Below are 17768 nucleotides of genomic sequence, written 5' to 3'. Positions count from 1 at the left end.
GAGAAAAATGAGTGCCGGTGGGTGCCTCCTCCCAGGATTGTATTTGCACAATGGCGCCCTCTGCTGCCCCCGCCCTTCCAACAGTTGAGGGCCATTTACAGTTCGGAAGGTCTTCCTCCTGTCCATCCTTCCCTAGCCTTTCATTTGTGGGGAGGGCATCATTTAACGATAATACAATAGCAAACAGAGAACTGGAAAGCAAATCTTTAGGTCCACTCTATCCCTGATACCCAGAACTTCAGCTCGCTTCCAGAGACTTTCCGATACTACTACCATATGCAAGCTCTTTTAAGACCTGAACGCCTGCCTCTTAGGTATCAGAGGGAAAACGGAGACAAGCCACTGAGAATGTGTCAGAAACTCCTCTAACGACCCCACCTTACCTACTTCTTTCAGGTGTCACCCCAGCTCCCCCCATGCCCCGGGGAAGGATGGGGGTGTCAGAGCTGCAGAAAGAGGCTGAGATTTGGCAAGTCTGCATAGATAGCTCACTTCCCCACTCCGTAGGCCCTGTGGGAGGGTGAGATCAAATGGCCCTGCCTCCTCCCTTATTCTGGCAAACCAGGAGGTGGGGGACAGTGGCTCTGCCATAGCAAGTAACCCCTAAGTTAACCTGAAGTGCAGTTCAAGTTTAATGAGCCTTAAATGGGATGGGATGGGTGGGCTTCATGGCTGTGGAACTCGTGAAGTTTCAGAGGGGCTGCACTTGGTTTAATATTCTGAAATGCTTAACGATTTTTGAACCAAGGGCCTAGCATTTTCATTTTGTAGCGGATACAGGGTGAGGGTGGGTGGGTGATGTGCAGTCTCCTGGCTGGCTGTCCACCCTCCCAGGGCTGGCCCAGAAGCAGCCAGACAGTGGTGTTCCGGACAACAACCTGTGTCCCAGCAGCCCCTTGTGGATCCCTGGGCTGGCTCAGGTTCTGCTTTTTCAGGGGAAATGCTCCCTTGCTAGCAACCCAGGGCACCACATTGCCCCCTCCCCAGCAGCCAGCTCTTTGGCATGTGGGCTGCTGAGGCCCTGTGGGCTGTGCACCTAGTCCAGCCCTGGTACTGTTGCCACGTGGGTCAGACTGGGCTGGGAGCCGTGCCTGGCAGTGCTGGACACTGGCAACTGGGCATTTGCTGCAGGCTCAGCTCACCTGGAGCCTACTGGGTGGCAACTCGTATCTGGTCTCCCTCTGGGCTTCACACTGTGCCCCAGACTGAAGACAAGAAGGCAGGAGAAGGCCGCGGAAGAATGCTCAGGGGCAGAGCAGGAGCTGAGGAGCAGCAGGCCCCGCCGGGGCTCAGGGAAGCACGCAGTGTGCCTTCCGGCTGCTCAGTGCCCTCTTTTCTGAATTGGGCCCTGCTGCAAGGCGCTGCACCTGGCTTCTCCGTGCTTCCCAGCGTCACCACGTTAGGATCACACTCATGTTCTTCTGCCTCATCCCTGGGTGTCCCAGTGGTGGGTTTCTTCTGGTTCGTATGTGGACACTCGGGCTGTCGATCTTTTGATCTGATGAGAGGGCTCCCACCTTGGCCTTCTTCCGGTGGCCCCTGCCGTGGCCCCTCAGGTTCCCTCATTCTGCCAGGCCTGCTGGATGGATTTGGATTCATGTTTTTCCCCAGTAACAGCATGGCACAGCTGTGGCTCAACTCTGTGATGAGAAGCTGAAGCAGCATTCTGGCTCATTGCCTGCAGGCCCAGTGGGTGAGGAGGCACCTGCACTTCCTCAGGCCTCCACCTGTCCCCTGGGTCTGACTGGCAGTCCTTTCCTCGCCGGGTGGTATTCATGTGCTTGTGTCAGGCCAGCCAAAGGGTGGCATGTTGGCCCTAAGGTAGTAAGATCCCTCCTGCACCGCCCCCCCCCCCCCGTCCCCAGAAGGATTATGTTGTTGAGAACCCTGGAGTGGTTGTTTATTAATTACCATGGTAGTCAGAGCTGTTTGGGTCTGACAGAAGGGACTTCCATTATCACCAGGCCCTGGATGAATGAAGTGGAGAACAAGGAACAGGGAGGAGGATGTTGGAGTGAGTTGAACACCAGAAGTTTGTCTTTGGGGGTGCTAGCACTTTCCCGTGCCTTCTCTGACCCTCTGTCTCCCCATGTGCCGAATGGGTTTGCTAATATCCCCGTTGCCTTTTGGGGCCACCATGATGCCCAGGGTGACACTAGTTATTAATCTGTTGCCATGGGGGCCACAGTCTGGGACTCACATGTTGGGGTGGAGTTACACTTTTTCAGCTGCTGGTGGACTGCCCACTCCTGCCCACACAGATGTGTCCCTTCAGCAGGCTGAGCATCACTGCCTGTCTTCATTCATCCAGGTTGCACCAGCAGGCATCCTGGATCAGGAGAGGGGGCGGGCTTCAAGAGTCAAGCAACAGGACTCACTGTCCACCCTTTAGCCTCCACTTGTACCTCATCCCTCTCCCAATCTGAACTGAGGTTTGACTGATGCTGAGGAGATATGACTGGGCCCTGGGCTACCATAATGGTCACCCTTGGGGTTCTGGGGCAACAGGACATGGTAGGTCCAGTGTAGGCTTGGTCCCGGGCACCAATGTAGCCACCTGTCTGCTCCTTCTGGCATCCTACTGGCCCCTCTTTTCTGGACTAGTTTCTGCCCTAGTAGTTCTACCCAGTTTCTTCATGCTGCCCAACATCACTGCCATCACGATTATGATAAATTCACTGGGCAACCATGCCATTTACTCCTTCAAGGGCAAGACTCTAGACTCCAAGTTGCAGAGCCCTTCACTGGGGACCCTGTATTCTCCCCTGCCTGCCTGGACATTGGGTGAGGAGAGCAGTCGTGGGTATCCATGAAAATTGGTGGTCATCCAGAGTGGAGGCATCTTTACTGCAAGGAATGTGTATGAGAGGAGCCCAGGGATGGTCCCCCCCTCCCTTTCAGGTAGCTGGCCCTGCTGGTTTGGATGCACGTGGGAAGGAGAATTGAGTTCCTGGAAAGTGAGGGGCTCTCCCCAGTTGTGCGGGGAACCATACAACTCATACAACAAGTGTGAAGAGGGCAGTGGAGATGCCTGTCGTGCGTGAAGGCCTACTGCTTCCAGAATGGCGCACAGCAATTGAGTACTGTCCACTTCCTGAGCCTCCAGGCCCCTGGTCAAACACTGGCATTCCTGGGCCTCCTCAGGAAAGCTCCGATCTCTGGGGAATTCCAGTTTAAACCTGCGGAGGCAGACAAGCATCCGTACAGATTAGTAGGCCAGTCTGGACGATGCCCGGGTTAGGAATAGCAGCTGCAGGCTAGGACTGCCGTCTGTTCCCTGGCGGCAGGGCTCTGGGCGCTTCAGCACCGCGGGCTGGACAGCGCCTCCGGGGCAGGCGGGCGGCTCCTGCCAGAACTTCTTGGGGTGTCTGACTCGACAAAGAAGGGAGGGCTGTTAGAGAGAGAGACGATTTTTGGCCCCTAGAGGGCGAGCGCAGGTGGTGCGAGAATCCTTAACAGGTTGGATCCTTGTGGGGCCGGGAGGAGGCGCAGGGCTGCGTCCATGTGTAACACCCCGCCTCCTGATTCTGGACGCTCAAGACCGGTCACAACCCGCCTGTCGGGACTTATCTGTGACCAGTACACGCCCCAAGACCTCTGGACCCAAAACCTCTTTTTAATTTTTATTTTAAAAAATATATTGTATTGATTTCAGAGAGGAAGGGAAAGGAGAGACAGAAACATCAATGATGAGAAAGAATCTTGATCGGCTGCCTCGTGCACACCCCCTACAGGGGACGGAGCCCAGGATCCGGTCCTGTGCCCTGACCAGGAATTGAACTGTGACCTCTTGGATCATAGGTCTACACTTAACCACTGAACCACACCACCAGGCTGGACCCAGAACCTCTAGAGCTGGGTCTCCCTAGCTTGGGGCCCCCCATTCTGGGCCCCGCTCCACAGGAGACCCTTCGAAGCTTCTAGGAGAATCTGGTTGGGAAGTCCTGATTCCTTTGATCTCTATTTGCCCTAAGGAGTTCTATGTGGACTTTCAAGTGGAGAGAGTGTGAGGGAAAAAAAGTGTGGAGCTGTGGGTGGCAGGATGAGTGTGTTCATGAAACAACGGTGACCTGCACTGTTTGTACTTTCCAGTTCTCCTGGGACTGTGGATAATGCAGTTATTCTCTATCCTTTTATTGTTTGGAAGTTCTCTTTGAAGTCTAACTGTAGGACAGACTGTCATTGTCTAGAGATGGGGAACAGATACCATGTCACAACTATAAAATAACATGCAGAGAGCTGGGAATCAGTTATTGGGACCACTCTACCAGAACCTCAGGCCTCCTTTTATTGACTCCCACCAGCAACCTGAACACCTGAACACGGGCGGGAAAACGGGAGGGGGGCAGATGAGAACATGGCAGTCGGTCACCTGAAATCCCCAACCTGGGGGGCAGGAATAGAGGTGTTAGAACTGCAGAGAGAAGCCGAGATTTAGCACGGCAGCGCAAAGAGTCTGACGTTATCAACCCCTGGACTCTGATAAGGGCAATGTGTAGCCCTAGTGGGCTGATTAGATTGATCCGCCCGCCCCATCATGGCATTGAGGGAAGGTGCAGGGCAGGGGCTCACGCCCTAGTTAGTAACTCAAAAGCTCCAGATTAAACTTTCATCAGACTAATGTAGGTGTCCTCCACCCTCTGGGGCTGACAGGGAGCGTGGGGCGGTAGCCACTGGGGAACTGCCCCTGGACAGCCAATTGCATTTGGAGTCCTCGCTAGCGTGGGCCTTGCTTTCGTCCAGACACACTTGCCCATCGGTCGTCTGCTTCCTTGCCGCGCTTTCGGCTCTTTCCCTGCCACTTGGCGAGGTGCGAGGTGCGGCGGCCCAGGTCCGGACTTAACTCCTGCCGGCCTGCGAGGTGGGACAGCCTTGTCTCCTCCGTTAGGCCTGGAGCGAGCGCGGCTGCGCCAGGGCCGATCGCTACCTGGAGCGCCCTCTGGCGGTGATGGGCGTCAGGCCTGGGCGTCTCCGCGCGCCTCGGGGTCTTAGGAGTTAGCCCCAGGATTGGCTTGTCTGAAATGCGCTGGACAGCGCCTGCCAGAGCCCTAGCTCTGAAAACGATTGCGCCAGGTTGTTACCTCGCCTCTCCATGTCGGCACTGCTCAGTCTGACGCTAAGGAGGCGCGAGACAGTTGCTAGGATGGGCACGGTGGAGGTCCAGGGGAGCCAGGTGCCACCATGGGCATCCGCGTCAGTGTAGACATTGCTGGGCCTGGAGTCAGACCTGTCATTCTTCTCGGAACTAGCCACTTCCTGGAGGAGTTGGGCTGGTCTTCCGTGGCTTCTTGATGTTCCTCAATTTCATCGCCATCACAGCTGAGCCACCTTCTGTCCTGGGCATTGGAGCAGGAGGGGTGAGGCTGTCCATGGAAGCTGAGGGTCTCCCAGAGGGGAGGGAGGGAGGGCTGTTTTTTACTGCGTAGAATGTGCCTGGGAGGAATCCCAGGAATTTTATTTATTTATTTATTTATTTATTTATTTATTTATTTATTGCTGGAATCACCATTCCTCGACCCGAAGTTAGGGGATTCAGTGTGGTTTGGATGTGGGTGGGGTGGGGTTGAACCCCTAAAAATTGTGGAAACTTTCTGTGGCCTCAGCCTCCAAACACAATTCACAAGAAAAGTTTGGAGAGGGCAGTGGTGATGTCCATAATGGGCGAATTTCTACCGGTGCCAGACAGGGCACGGGATTCAAGGGTGGTGTGACAAGTCACTCACCTTCCCAGGTAAGCACAGACCTGCTGGGATACTTCTGATTGAAACCAGCGGCCGTCACAATTGTTGAGGAATACAAAGAACACTGCAGATTACTGGGTCATTGTGGATGCGCCTTGGATTTTGCCCGGGCGCCTGGTTGGAGGCTGCAGGTAGGGACAGTAGTGCAGGGAGGCAGCCAGGGTGGAACCTGACGGTTCAGCACTGAGGACTGGACAGCGTCCTCCGGACAGCCTGGCACCGCCAAAGGAAGGATGGATAGTCACTCACACCCAGGGCCAGCACAGCTCAGAGGCTGACGGCAGAAACCCGGGACTCGGGGCCTGGGACCTGTGCTCATGGGGTCTGGACTGGAGCTGCAGGAGCGCTACAGAAATGTTTTAGATATCATGGAAATAACTCTTTGTAGTGCTTCAGATTATAAACCTTTTAATACATGGTCTCCTCTTTGCCCACAACAGATAAGGAATATAGGTCTGGATATCTAATAGATGAGGGAGCTCAGAGAGGATAATCAATGTTTCCAAGTCACACAGCCAGGGAGGGGTTTGAGCTAAGACTAGAATGGCTGCCTTGGTTGTTAGCAGATGCATTCCCACAGATTTTGAAAGTCATGGGGGACCCTTGTATTGGGATCCTGAGGGCTGATGAGCCAACAAAAGGGGGAAGCACTTAGGGTAAGGGCACCACTCACATGGGGCCATGCTCAGGGCTTTGAGGAGGAGGGGGGCTCCCAATAATGTGTGAATTTGTCTATTCCTAAAGCCTGAGGTGGCATTCAAGGCTCATCAGAGCTCACTTATCTGGACTCAGTAGGACAGGATTCCCACCTTTGGGCCAGAAGTCACTCTTCTCTTACCTGGTTAATCTGCCCCACCCTGGGCTGGAACTAGGGTGAGGTGAGTGAGAAACCAAGGGTGCAAAATTTAAGGAGGCACTCACTCTCAGGATCATGCAAGTGCAGGCTAGTGTTAGCATGACTCTAAAACTGAGTATCTTCCTTCCCACCTCCCCCTCCTTCCTTCACTCTAAGCCAGGAGTGGGCAAACTTTTTGACTCGAGGGCCACAATGGGTTCTTAAACTGGACCGGAGGGCCGGAACAAAAGCATGGATGGAGTGTTTGTGTGAACTAATATAAATTCAAAGTAAACATCATTACATAAAATGGTACGGTCTTTTTTTTTTTTTTTTTTTTTTTTTTTTAGTTCATTTCAAACGGGCCGGATCCGACCCACAGGCCGTAGTTTGCCCACGGCTGCTCTAAGCCCTAAGCTCCCAGAGGCCAGAGACAACCTTTGATAATCCCTGGGTGTCCCAGGCCAGCATCTGCTCATAGCAGGACTCACAGTTAGATTCCATAAACGTTTGTCAGTGACCAAGCCTCATCTTTCTTTCCCGTGAGAAAAATGGCCTAGGCCAGTGGTCAGCAAACTGCAGCTCTTTGGCCCCTTGAGTGTGGCTCTTCCTAAGCCTTAGGAGGACCCTAATTAAGTTAATAACAATGACCTACCTATATAGTTTAAGTTTAAAACATTCGGCTCTCAAAAGAAATTTCAGTCATTGTACTGTTGATATTTGGCTCTGTTGACTAATGAGTTTGCCGACCACTGGCCTAGGCTGGGAAGGGCATGTGTGTGTCTCGTGATCTGACAGAGGTTTGACCAATGGCTGGACTTCTCATTTGCTAGAGATAAGCAAATGACATGTGCGGGGAGCACCCAAAGCCTGTGCAAGCGTCAGAAAGTCCACACCAGAAAAGGAACTGTGGGGCAACTGAACTGGAGAGTGCCGATGACTTGTTCCAAGTCCCCCTGCCGCGTACGGACGGACAGGGCTACTGACAAGTTCTTCCACGAGGTGACCCAATCAGGAAAAACCTGATGCAGTTACTGGATGCACATCGAGTGTATCGACTTTCTACTGATTCGGCCTGGAACAGTAAGCAGGATCAATCTGTTGCTTTTGTCTGCCAGTAAATGCTGCGCGCTGATTGGCCCGGGTTAAGGAGGCGGAAGAAACAGCGTGCACGTGGCACCCGCGGCCGGAGCAGCGCGCGGCGGGACCGGGAGACCATGGCGTCGCTCAGTGGTGGTGGCACCGTCGTCTGTGTCATCTGCTTGGAGAAGCCTAAATACCGCTGCCCCGCCTGCCGCGTGCCCTAGTAAGCGCCGGACGTCCTGGGGGAGGCGGACGCGAGTGTCGGGCCGGGTGGGGGTGGGGCCGGGGGCCGGGCTGGGACGCGGGAGGGTGCGCAAGGCTAGAGCTGAAATGCCCTGTCGGTTCTGTTACAGCTGCTCGGTGACCTGTTTCCGGAAGCACAGAGGTAAGGCCCCGCGCCCCCGCCTCAGCCCGGGCCTCCCTCCTCGTGTGGGGCGGCTCCCACGTCCCGCCCGGGTCTCGGGGCTGTGCACCCCTCAGGCCCGCTCCCTCCGGGCCTTGTCGTGCCCGACCCTGCCGGATCTCTTGGGGACACCTCTGCCTGTGACTGCTTCTCCGGATTTTCAACAGTCAGAACCTTTCTTCTGCTCTGTCTTTTCTTCCACGTGCTGTCCTTTTATTGTGTCTTTTAAAAAGAGTGGGTCGTTTTTCGCCGGAAAAGGCAACCCAGCTATTTCATCTTTCTTTTCCTCATCATTCGGCCCAAGTTGCGCTGGCTAATGTTAACGAGAACGTTCTTCTCAGTAATGTCTTGTTAGAAACAGTGAGGTAGGTCTTTTTACAATAAGGCGATATGTCCTTGGCTGTTAATGTTGTCAAGTGTACATTTGAACTGTTCCGCCAGCGCCTCTTCTCAGCCCTCGGGGGCCCTTTCCCACGACTTCATGATTGGTTGATTCATGTTAAAGTTACTCGTTTAGGTTCTTTAAAATTTATCTTTATCGTTGGTAGTATTATAGATGCCCCCCTCCCCCCTTTTTCTCATTAGTTGTTTGTTTCATCCCCTCTAGTCTCTGCTTTACAACAGTATGTTTCATGCCTTTCTCTCCAACCCCACCCCCTGCCTTTTTTCTAATATCTCTGGAGTATCTCAAAAGAAACCTCCGCCTGGCCGGTCACGGTTGGATTCCGTGGTTCAGTTCCTGGTCAAGGCACATGCTGGGGGTTGCTGGTTCCCCAGTAGGGGGGCCTGCAGGAGGCCAATGATCAATGATTCTCTCTCATCACTGGTGTTTCTCTCTCTTCCTCTCTGAAACCAATAAAAATATATTTAAAAAAGTAAACCTTCAGCTAAAGATAGACAGGAAAGAAGATAACTGTTTTGCTGGAAATAGGGCTGGAGAGCTGGGTTGGGAGCACTTCCCCCTCACCTTGCATCCCCATGAGGCCCCTCTAAGAACCCCATCAGGAGCTCTTATCTGTGTGGCCCTGCTGCCGCCAGGGTGAGTTTTCTGAAATGCAAATTGGAGCAATTCACTCCCTTGTTGAAAAGGCCAGTTCTCTCTCCAGCACAGGTCAGTGGTTCTTAACCTGGGTGTGGTTCTCCCAGGGAGATATCACTTCACAAAGTTTTTGTTTTACGGTAGCTGAGGAGGAGTTGGTGGTACTTCTGTTAATTGGTATTGATTCTAATAAACACCTTGTGGTGTGTGAGACTGACAGCATTAAAGACCTTTCCACCCTGAACGCAGTAGCACTCTTGCTGAGAAATACCTGTAACGGTCGGCCGCGTGTGGCATACTTTTGCTCCTGCTTCCTCCACTTGTGTTCCAGCCACCACCCGTCTGCTGGCATTTGCTCATCACCATCTCCTTGCACCTGACGCTATTTTAAGGGTGGGTGCTAGCCACACATCTTTCTTCTGCCAGAAATGGTCTTTGACCTGGCAATGCCTCCTCCTGCAAGACTCCTCTTGGTCTTATCTTCTGGCCCTTTGCATCTTATCCATCTCTCTAGCTGTCATCCCTAAGACTGAACCCCTCCGGGCTGGACCTGTGTATGTGTATGCCCAATGGCACCAGCACATGCAAATTTGATACCTGAAATTCCTGAGAAAATAGTTTGATGCTAATTGAAGTCAGTGTGCCACTTAAACATAATGAAAGCCCTGTGATACTAGGCAAGGCAAGGAGGGATCCGGACAGGTCCTAGGGGTCCATAAGTTGTTTTGCCAGGTTCAGGGTTGCTTGTTTTTGCTACTTTCCCTTGATCTGATCTCTCACTTCCTCTGCATCCATCTCTACCCCCACCCACATCCCTTCCTCCATCCATATGCTTCCCACCTCGATGCTGGCTTGGTGGGGAGGTATAGCCTTGTCACTAAAATGGAGGGGATGTGCTCCTGATGTTTGTGTGTCTTTCAGAGCAGTGCAATACCGAAACCCGTCTTGTTGAGGAAAAAGTATCAGCTTTTACTGCAAGAACTATAAAGCCCGAGGAAAACAAAGGTGGGTTAGTTGGCTCCAAATAAGCAAACCTAGAAAGGAGTTTCGAATAGAATAAGTTGAAAGGAAAGAGGAGACGGGCTGGGGCAGGGAGTCAAGGACCATGTCTTCATTAGGGAGAAGCAGCTTCCTTAGTCCAGAGCAGGGATCCTCAAACTACGGCCCGTGGGCCACATGTGGCCCGCCAAAAACATTTATCCGGCCCGCCGGGTGTTTTTGCCGCCGCTGTGTGCATAGGAATTTGTTCATAGTTTTTTTTTTTTTAACTATAGTCCGGTCCTCCAACGGTCTGAGGGACAGTGAACTGGCCCCCCGTTTAAAAAGTTTGAGGACCCCTGGTCCAGAGCATCAGGAGTGGGGGCACTGTTCTTGCTGGTGATATAGAGCAGCCTAAAGGCATTGTTCAGGACAGGAATAATAGGGGCAAGGGGCAAGAGGGGGAAGACCGTGGGTGTGGTTTGGGGGTGAGGGAGCCTTCTGTAGTCATGGCTTCAGTCTCCCTTCATGGGTCTGGCTGGACCTGTCAGTTCACCTGAGCTGGGCCTAGGTGAGAGGCTGCCCTTGGCTCATGACACCTTGCTGCTGCTGCTGGAGGCTTCTCACAGGTTACAGTGGTAGAGAGCTGCCATCCCATCCTGCCAGCCAGCTGGCTACTTGGGGTCATGCATCATGCCTGCCTCTGAAAGCAGCCCCCTCTGATGCCACCCAAGGCATCTTGAACATTCACAGCAAGGAGGTGGCCCGGTTCTGCCCTTGGACAAACTTCCTTATTGGGTTCAGGCAATGCCAGCAATTTCTGCCCATGAGATTGACGTTAGCAGGTTTTTATGGAGCACACCTAGTTTATTGGTCCATCTGAGAGCTGGAGCCATGGTGAGGAGAGACGGAGGATAAGAATTGGAAAATCAGCCTCCAGCACAGGGAGACACATAGACTAAGCGTGTGAACACTAGGACGCATTTAAGTCACCAGTGTTTCTTTCATCTTCCTTCCCTTTCCTAAAAGAGGCGTTTATACAGATGGGGTACTGTCACGTGCGTGCCTATACATTTTAAAAATCTATTTGAGTAGTTAAAATCTGGTACCTGGCCTTTCTTTAGAGCCATAAGTAGTTGGTTGTGTTATATATTCCTTAGATGATGATGACGACTCTGTAGCTGATTTTCTCAATAGTGACGAGGAACAGGACAGAGTTTCTTTGCAGAATTTAAAGAATTTAGGTAAGTCTGTACTGTGCTTACTTTTTGTCAACCATTGAGATACATTTAATCTGTTGTATAGAATGTGGTTTTATGATTTTAGAGAAAGAGAGGAAGGGAGAGAGAAAAAAAGAAACATCAGTTTGTTTTTCCACTTATTTATGCATTCATTGGTTGCTTCTTGTACCCGCAGCCTTGGTGTATGTGAACAAAGCTCTAACTGAGCCACCTGGCCAGAGCCAGAATGTGATTTTTAAGGTTATTAAATACTTTAGCGTGGCATGCAGAGCCCTTTATCCAGCCACACGGTTCTATTAACAACACAGGGTTTCCACACCTCCCAGCTTGTCTGTAAGGCCGTTTTCTTGGCTTGGGGTCACAGTGGCTTTGTGAGTTAGCCGAGTTCTTTTCCTCCTTCAAGGCTTTGTTCAAGTGTCCTGCCCTCAGTTAAAGTGTTCTTGACCTTTGACTGTCAGAATTAGATACTTTTTCATATTCCCATGGTGCCTTGTAATATACTACTCACCAGATTTTATGGTAATTTGTTTCACATTAGTCTGTAGGGGAGAAACCTACATTTATTTCCGTGTTCCTAGTGCTCCATTTGCAGTCTAGCCATTAATGCATACTGGATAATCCCAGGACTTGATTTTTTAAATTTGTTTTTATTTTTTTAAAAATACCTTACTGGGTCCGAGGATATTTTTCCATTGATTTTTAGAGTGTGGAAGGGAGGGCGAAAGACAGAGAGAAATATCAATGTGAGAGAGACATAGATTGGTTGCCACCTGCACTCGCCCTGATCAGGGTGGGGGATTGTGCCTGCAACTAAGGTGGGTGCCCTTAACCAGAATAGAACCTGAACTGTTCAGTCCTCGGGCTGACACTCTATCCATTGAGCCAAACCGGCTAAGGCTATCTTTATTGTTGAAAGTATTATATGTCCCCTTTTTTGGACTTGATTTTTAAGAGGATATGGGTGTTAATAATACCCAGTATTTTTTGGCTTTGCTCATTCAGTCCCTAGAGCAGTTCTGTTACCTCTAATTCATGGGCCAGGGTACTTCCTACAGGTGGCCATTATTTTCATTCCCATTTCACAGGCTGCCTGACAGGTGGTGCTTTGCACCCGGTCCCATCGCAGTGGTTAGATAGAATGAGGTTGGAGCTAGCTGGGGATAGTTGTGAACAGTTCTGTCATCTGTAAAGCACCATGCAGGTGTTAGAGTCATTTCACTACCGACCGTGCTTCAGGCTGGATCAAGCACTTAAGCATCATTCACAAGCACTCCCTCTGGAGTTTGACATGCTTGATTCAGTGTATAACTCCTTGCCAATAAGCTAAGGCTGTTCTCTGTATATGTAGTCATGAAGTACTTAACTTGGAAATCATTTTATATGCTGATTTCACCTTGTTTATGTAAAGCACTGGGGTTAATTTGTGGGTTTAAAGGTTAAGGGGATACAATATTACATTTAAAGCATTTAGCTTTCAGCCATCTCCACCTGTTCCAGCTTCAACTCAGATTGGCTTTCTTTCCTTAATTTTTAAGGGGAGTCTGCAGCATTAAGAAGCTTACTGCTCAATCCACACCTTAGACAGCTGATGGTCAGCCTCGATCAGGGGGACGACAAAGCCAAGCTCATGAGAGCCTGCATGCAGGAGCCCTTGTTTGTGGAGTTTGCCGACTGCTGTTTAAGCATCGTGGAACCATCCCAGAATAAGGATCCTTAAAATGGATTATGGTGCTGCTTGCTCCTTCTCCCAGGAGACCAGCTGATGTGGGGCCCCAAGCAAGGGCAGTGTTTCCAGGACGAAGACCTGCTGATGTAGGGTAGGTCATGCGAGTCTTCACCTCCATTGCTGTGGGCTTAGGTGTCAGACAGATGGGGGCACTCAAGTGGCACACATTCAAATGGTTGTTTTTAGGTTATTTATTTTTGGTACAGTTAAGGTAGATATCATGAGATAATTTATCAAGTTTCACACTTGTTTGAGTGAAAACTTGCTCAGTGTTACTAAATAAAATTAAGGTGTGGTTCTGTGGTACGTTGCACTGTTCATCCTTGATTCATAATTTAATTGCTTCAAATTAAATAAATCAACAACATATTAAATAGTAAAGTTTTGTTCCTTTTAAAGGAACTAAACACAGAATTTCCCCAACCAAAATTTTAGAGCTGATCTCAAGCTGCTTGTTCTGTTTGTGGGGAATCAGAGTGGGGGGTACCCCACTGTAGCGACAGACAACTCTCAATCTTGTTTGATTGCAGTTGGCTCCTCGAATATAGTTAAAATGTGGCCCTGCTGTTTCTTAATCTTGGTCTGGGAACTACTAACCCTGACACCTGTCAGTGCTTGAGATGGCGGCTGGAGACCCAGGCCCCACTGGTGATTGGCCGCACAGCCCTGGCCTGCAGGCGGGCAGGAGCCATCACTCTTCACAGGCCTGGGAGTCACTGGGAGTAGTTTGGCAGCTATGTGTTGATTAAATGTCTTTGGCAAGGCAGCTGGCAGGAAAGGCATTGTAGAAACAAAGGCACCACAGGTTGCCCAGCCAGGTGAGGACAGAAGGTGAGAAGAGATCACACGTGGCCCAGCCTGTGTCTTTCCAGCAGAATCTGATTAAAGCCAGTAACACTGTCGGACGAAGGTTCAGGGCAGATGTCAGCATAGCGCAGCGGAGACTTTCTGCAGTGAAACTTGATCGAGCCCTGGGGAGAGAGAGATGTGGCTTAACCCCGGCTCCCAGGAGAGCCAGGGCCTAAAGGTACCTCACAGAGCAAATGCTAGGGATGCAGGGGAGTGTGGACAAGTAAGTGCTGGCATGAGAGTCACAGCAGTAACAGGACTGAACTAACCAATATGTTTTTCAGTTGGTTAAGTGGCAAAGTCCAGAGCGGTATTAGAATAGAAAAGTTCACATCCCTGCAGTGTGAGGCAGATGAGGAACAGTAGAGCGCTCCCCTCCTAGAAGTGTCACCTGTCTCAGCCCTGAGACTGCTTAACGCCAGAAGGTCGAACAGATTTCGGTTTACACTGTGTGGTCATGGGAGATTTTACCCAGGTTCTGGCTTACAGTAATTCCTCTGGCAAGAAATTCAGTTTCCTTCCTTCTGCCTTGTTGATATCACGTAATCCTTGAGTGTTTGCCTGTTTTATATGCTGGCTGACTTTCCCCCTGGCTGCTCGTAATATAAAAACACAGGGCACTAGGACCCGTGACTCACCTGGTTGTCATTTCCTTAGCTGGAAAAGGAGAAAAACCAAGTAACATAATTTGGGGAAAACCTGGTGCCAAATCCAGTGCCACTGGAGTAAGCAAGCTGTCAGCAAACCCAAGTTTTTTGAAAGTGGGACCAACTAAAAGGTGACTCTAGAATAGTGGCCGCCAGCCTTTCAGACCTCAGGGACCGGTGGTCCAGCGGTTAGTGACCGCTGCTCCGAAGGTTTCCTTAAACCAGCGGTCGCCAACCTTTCGGACCTCACGGACCACCGGTTGGCGACGGCTGCTCCAGAACACTTAGAGGCAGTTTTTAAGAGGTGATGAAAAGGCTCTGGAAAAGTCGGAGTTGTAACTGCAGCCAGTTGGGAAGCTTAGGCTCTGGTTTCCCCAGTAGGGTTAGGACGGCTCTTGTCCCAGCCTCAGACCTGCTCCCACTGTGGATTCCTGGGCCTGGCCTCCTGCCTTCTACAGTGAGATGGGAGGGACCCAGAGCTGCTGCCATCCATCCCATCACAGCTTACCTGAGGCAGTGCTCGGATGGACGTGACACCATCTTGCTCTTGTGCTGTCTGGACAGTGTAGCTACGGGGGCTGCTGTTGGGGAGCTGGAGGCAGGCCCAGACCACCAGTTTCCTCTGGAAGCCATGCACACCCACGGCTGCGTTGGCCAGGACCAGTCCCAGGGGCCAGAGGCGGATTATTGCCCCCAGGAGCCAGCTCTGTGCCTGGGGCAGCGGGAAGGAACTTGGGGAACCGGGAGCTTGAAATAAGTGTTTTTCTTCCACACCATCCAGTTCTTTAGAAGCAAGGAAGGCCATTCTGATCTTAAAAAGAAAACACCACTTTATAGCTTTTGACTTATTAGCTCTCAATGGAAAATGGAAACCAAAACCCTCTTTAATAAGTCAGCTTAACAAGGTGAACTGAAGGGCCCCTGGCTGTGAACAGCTGGGTGCCTTCAACCAGACTGGCTGTGTGTGGCAGAACTTCATACCCAAGGCAGGTGGGCCTAGGCCTTACACAGGCTACTTGAACCGGTAATTCCATGGTGTTAGCACGTTCCCAGTTGCTTACGCCACGCTTTACTGTCACAGCCACCCTGCAGTGTAGGTGGGGCGTCGCCATTTTGTGCATGAAGAACACAAGACCACCCACTTTGCAGTGGCAGGGCCAATGTTCCAACCCGGGTCTATCTGGTACCGAAATATCCACAGGCAACCCTGACTTCTTGAGTCCGATACTCACTCTCCACTTCTGCCATGCGCGCTTGATGACTGTGGCAGCTGCGTGCAGCCTCTGGACTTGTTTCCGAGTTAACCAGGAGCGAATGGCTAGAGGGTTGCCCAGAAACAGGAAAGAGTACAGTGTTCATTACAGCTCTTGGTAACCTGGCTGTGCAGTGACACCAGAGCTGCCCTAAAAGTTTGAAATGGGTATTTTTTCAGTCCCTGGCTACCTGCACACTTCCCTCAGGTAAGGTACTAAAGTCAATACATGAATCAGAATTGGCCCTCACACACCCACAGACTTGGAGGTACCTGTACCTTGAAGGGACAGTTAGGAGCGGGGTCAGCTCCCACCCTTGGCTCAGTCTGGCATAATGTCCAGGGAATCAGGGGTCTGAATTGCCTGCATCTTTTTTTTTTTTCAGAGAGGAAGGGAGAGAGATAGTTAGAAACATCAATGAGAGAGAAACATCGATCAGCTGCCTCCTGCACATCTCCCACTGGGAATGTGCCCACAACCAAGGTACATGCCCTTGACCGGAATCGAACCTGGGACCTTTCAGTCCGCAGGCCGACACTCTATCCATTGAGCCAAACCGGTTTCGGCTTGCCTGCATCTTTTAGAATTAGTTCTGTTTATTGGGAACCCAAATTTGCTTGCCTTGTGAATCCATGAGTGATATCACCAGACACTCACATGCTGGTAAAGGTAATAACTACTAAATGGTGGACTGACCATGACACTTTCTTACTGAAATTTCAGCATTTTTTTCTTTTTGGTATAATCATATTCAGGAAAAGGACTATTCCATAAAATATGAATACATTTGGATTCTAGAAAATGAAAATGTTTAAAGACACATAAAAGTCAGCTGTTACCTTACCAAACCACATAGTTCTACAGTGCTTTCTTATGCATTGTTTTCATGCTAATATGCACAGAAATGCACCTTACGAAGGTGGCATCACCCTGATGTATAGTTTGGCACCCAGGTTTGAACATCATATTGGAAGTGGTTTTCCATTAAGTTTAAAATCTTCAAAAAGACTTGTTAGCTATTTCATAAGGATGGTCCATAATATAGCCATGATTCCACCACTGTCCAATGTTTGGGTGGTTTCTAGTATTTTTATTTTTAAAAATGAGACTGCTGTTAACATGGTTCATACATTTCTTCTTTTGATGAATCAAATCTTGTCAGGTTTTTACCTTCTTTTTAAAAAAATATATTTTATTGATTTTTTACAGAGAGGAAGGGAGAGGGATAGAGAGTTAGAAACACTGATGAGAGAGAAACATCAATTCAGCTGCCTCCTGTATACTCCCCACTGGGGATGTGCCCGCAGCCAAGGTATATGCCCTTGACCGGAATCGAACCTGGGACCCTTAAGTCCGCAGGACGACAGTCTATCCACTGAGCCAAACCAGTTAGGACAGGTTTTTACCTTCTTAAATTCATTAAAAGCCCTGGAGACCAGCAGAGTTGTCGTAAAGGGAAAGAAAGATGGAGTAAACAGTTGTCTAGGTCTGGGAAAGGGAATTAAAGGGATTTTTAGCCTCCGCTACCTACATAGCACCCGTATTTGTGGGGTGACCTGCTTTCCACTCACTGAACTGGAAAGACGCTCTGGGTGAGGACGGGAGCGTGAACCCCAGGTCACCACAGGACGTGCCACCAATGCCTTGAGGCTGGGACACTGTCAGCTTTGGTGTGTGGGGATTCAAGGCACAGCATTCAAAGGAACGTAGGGCCTGCAGTCACTGATGGCAGCTGCACCCAAGGCCATCTGTGGGCCTGGAACGAGGCTACGTGCCCAGGGCCCCAGTCCTACCTGCCTGGATGAGCACAGCAGCCTGCCTCTGCCTCTCCTGCCTGCGACGCCGGTGTCGCCTCCAGCCAGCCTGGATGCAGCGGGCGCACTGCTCCAGCACCTGGGCACGCCTGCGTTCCAGGAGCTCCAGCTGGGAGAAGGGGCATCCACTGAGGTCCGCAGCCCACCCTCCCCCTATCC

The 17768-nt window shown here is 50.8% G+C and overlaps 2 protein-coding genes across 3 annotated transcripts in view; one reads left to right on the top strand and one right to left on the bottom strand.

Annotated features, from left to right (window-relative positions):
- ZNHIT3 (zinc finger HIT-type containing 3) overlaps window positions 1-13349 on the top strand; it is a 24456-nt gene extending 11107 nt beyond the window's left edge. Inside the window, exons 1-6 of one of the 2 annotated variants that reach the window (XM_081110672.1) lie at window positions 7276-7578; window positions 7695-7882; window positions 8013-8044; window positions 10023-10106; window positions 11240-11323; window positions 12856-13349. In XM_081110672.1, the coding sequence (XP_080966798.1) occupies window positions 7698-7882; window positions 8013-8044; window positions 10023-10106; window positions 11240-11323; window positions 12856-13037 (567 nt within the window). In that variant the 5' untranslated portion in view covers window positions 7276-7578; window positions 7695-7697 and the 3' untranslated portion in view covers window positions 13038-13349. Of the gene's footprint in view, window positions 1-7275; window positions 7579-7694; window positions 7883-8012; window positions 8045-10022; window positions 10107-11239; window positions 11324-12855 lie in introns of those variants that run through there. The other variant, XM_081110671.1, reaches the window with a different exon arrangement.
- MYO19 (myosin XIX) overlaps window positions 13246-17768 on the bottom strand; it is a 21434-nt gene continuing 16911 nt past the window's right edge. The window contains exons 18-21 of the mRNA XM_081110665.1: window positions 17589-17718; window positions 15775-15860; window positions 15051-15353; window positions 13246-14017 (exon numbers count right to left, since the gene is read on the bottom strand). Of these exons, the coding sequence (XP_080966791.1) occupies window positions 13889-14017; window positions 15051-15353; window positions 15775-15860; window positions 17589-17718 (648 nt within the window). The 3' untranslated portion in view covers window positions 13246-13888. The remainder of the gene's footprint in view (window positions 14018-15050; window positions 15354-15774; window positions 15861-17588; window positions 17719-17768) is intronic.

Source organism: Myotis nattereri (genome assembly GCF_964212035.1).
Source record: "Myotis nattereri genome assembly, chromosome: 16".
Classification (NCBI taxonomy): Eukaryota; Metazoa; Chordata; class Mammalia; order Chiroptera; family Vespertilionidae; genus Myotis; species Myotis nattereri.
The sequence above is the reverse complement of the archived record's forward strand: the minus strand, read 5'-3'. Positions and strand labels throughout refer to the sequence as shown.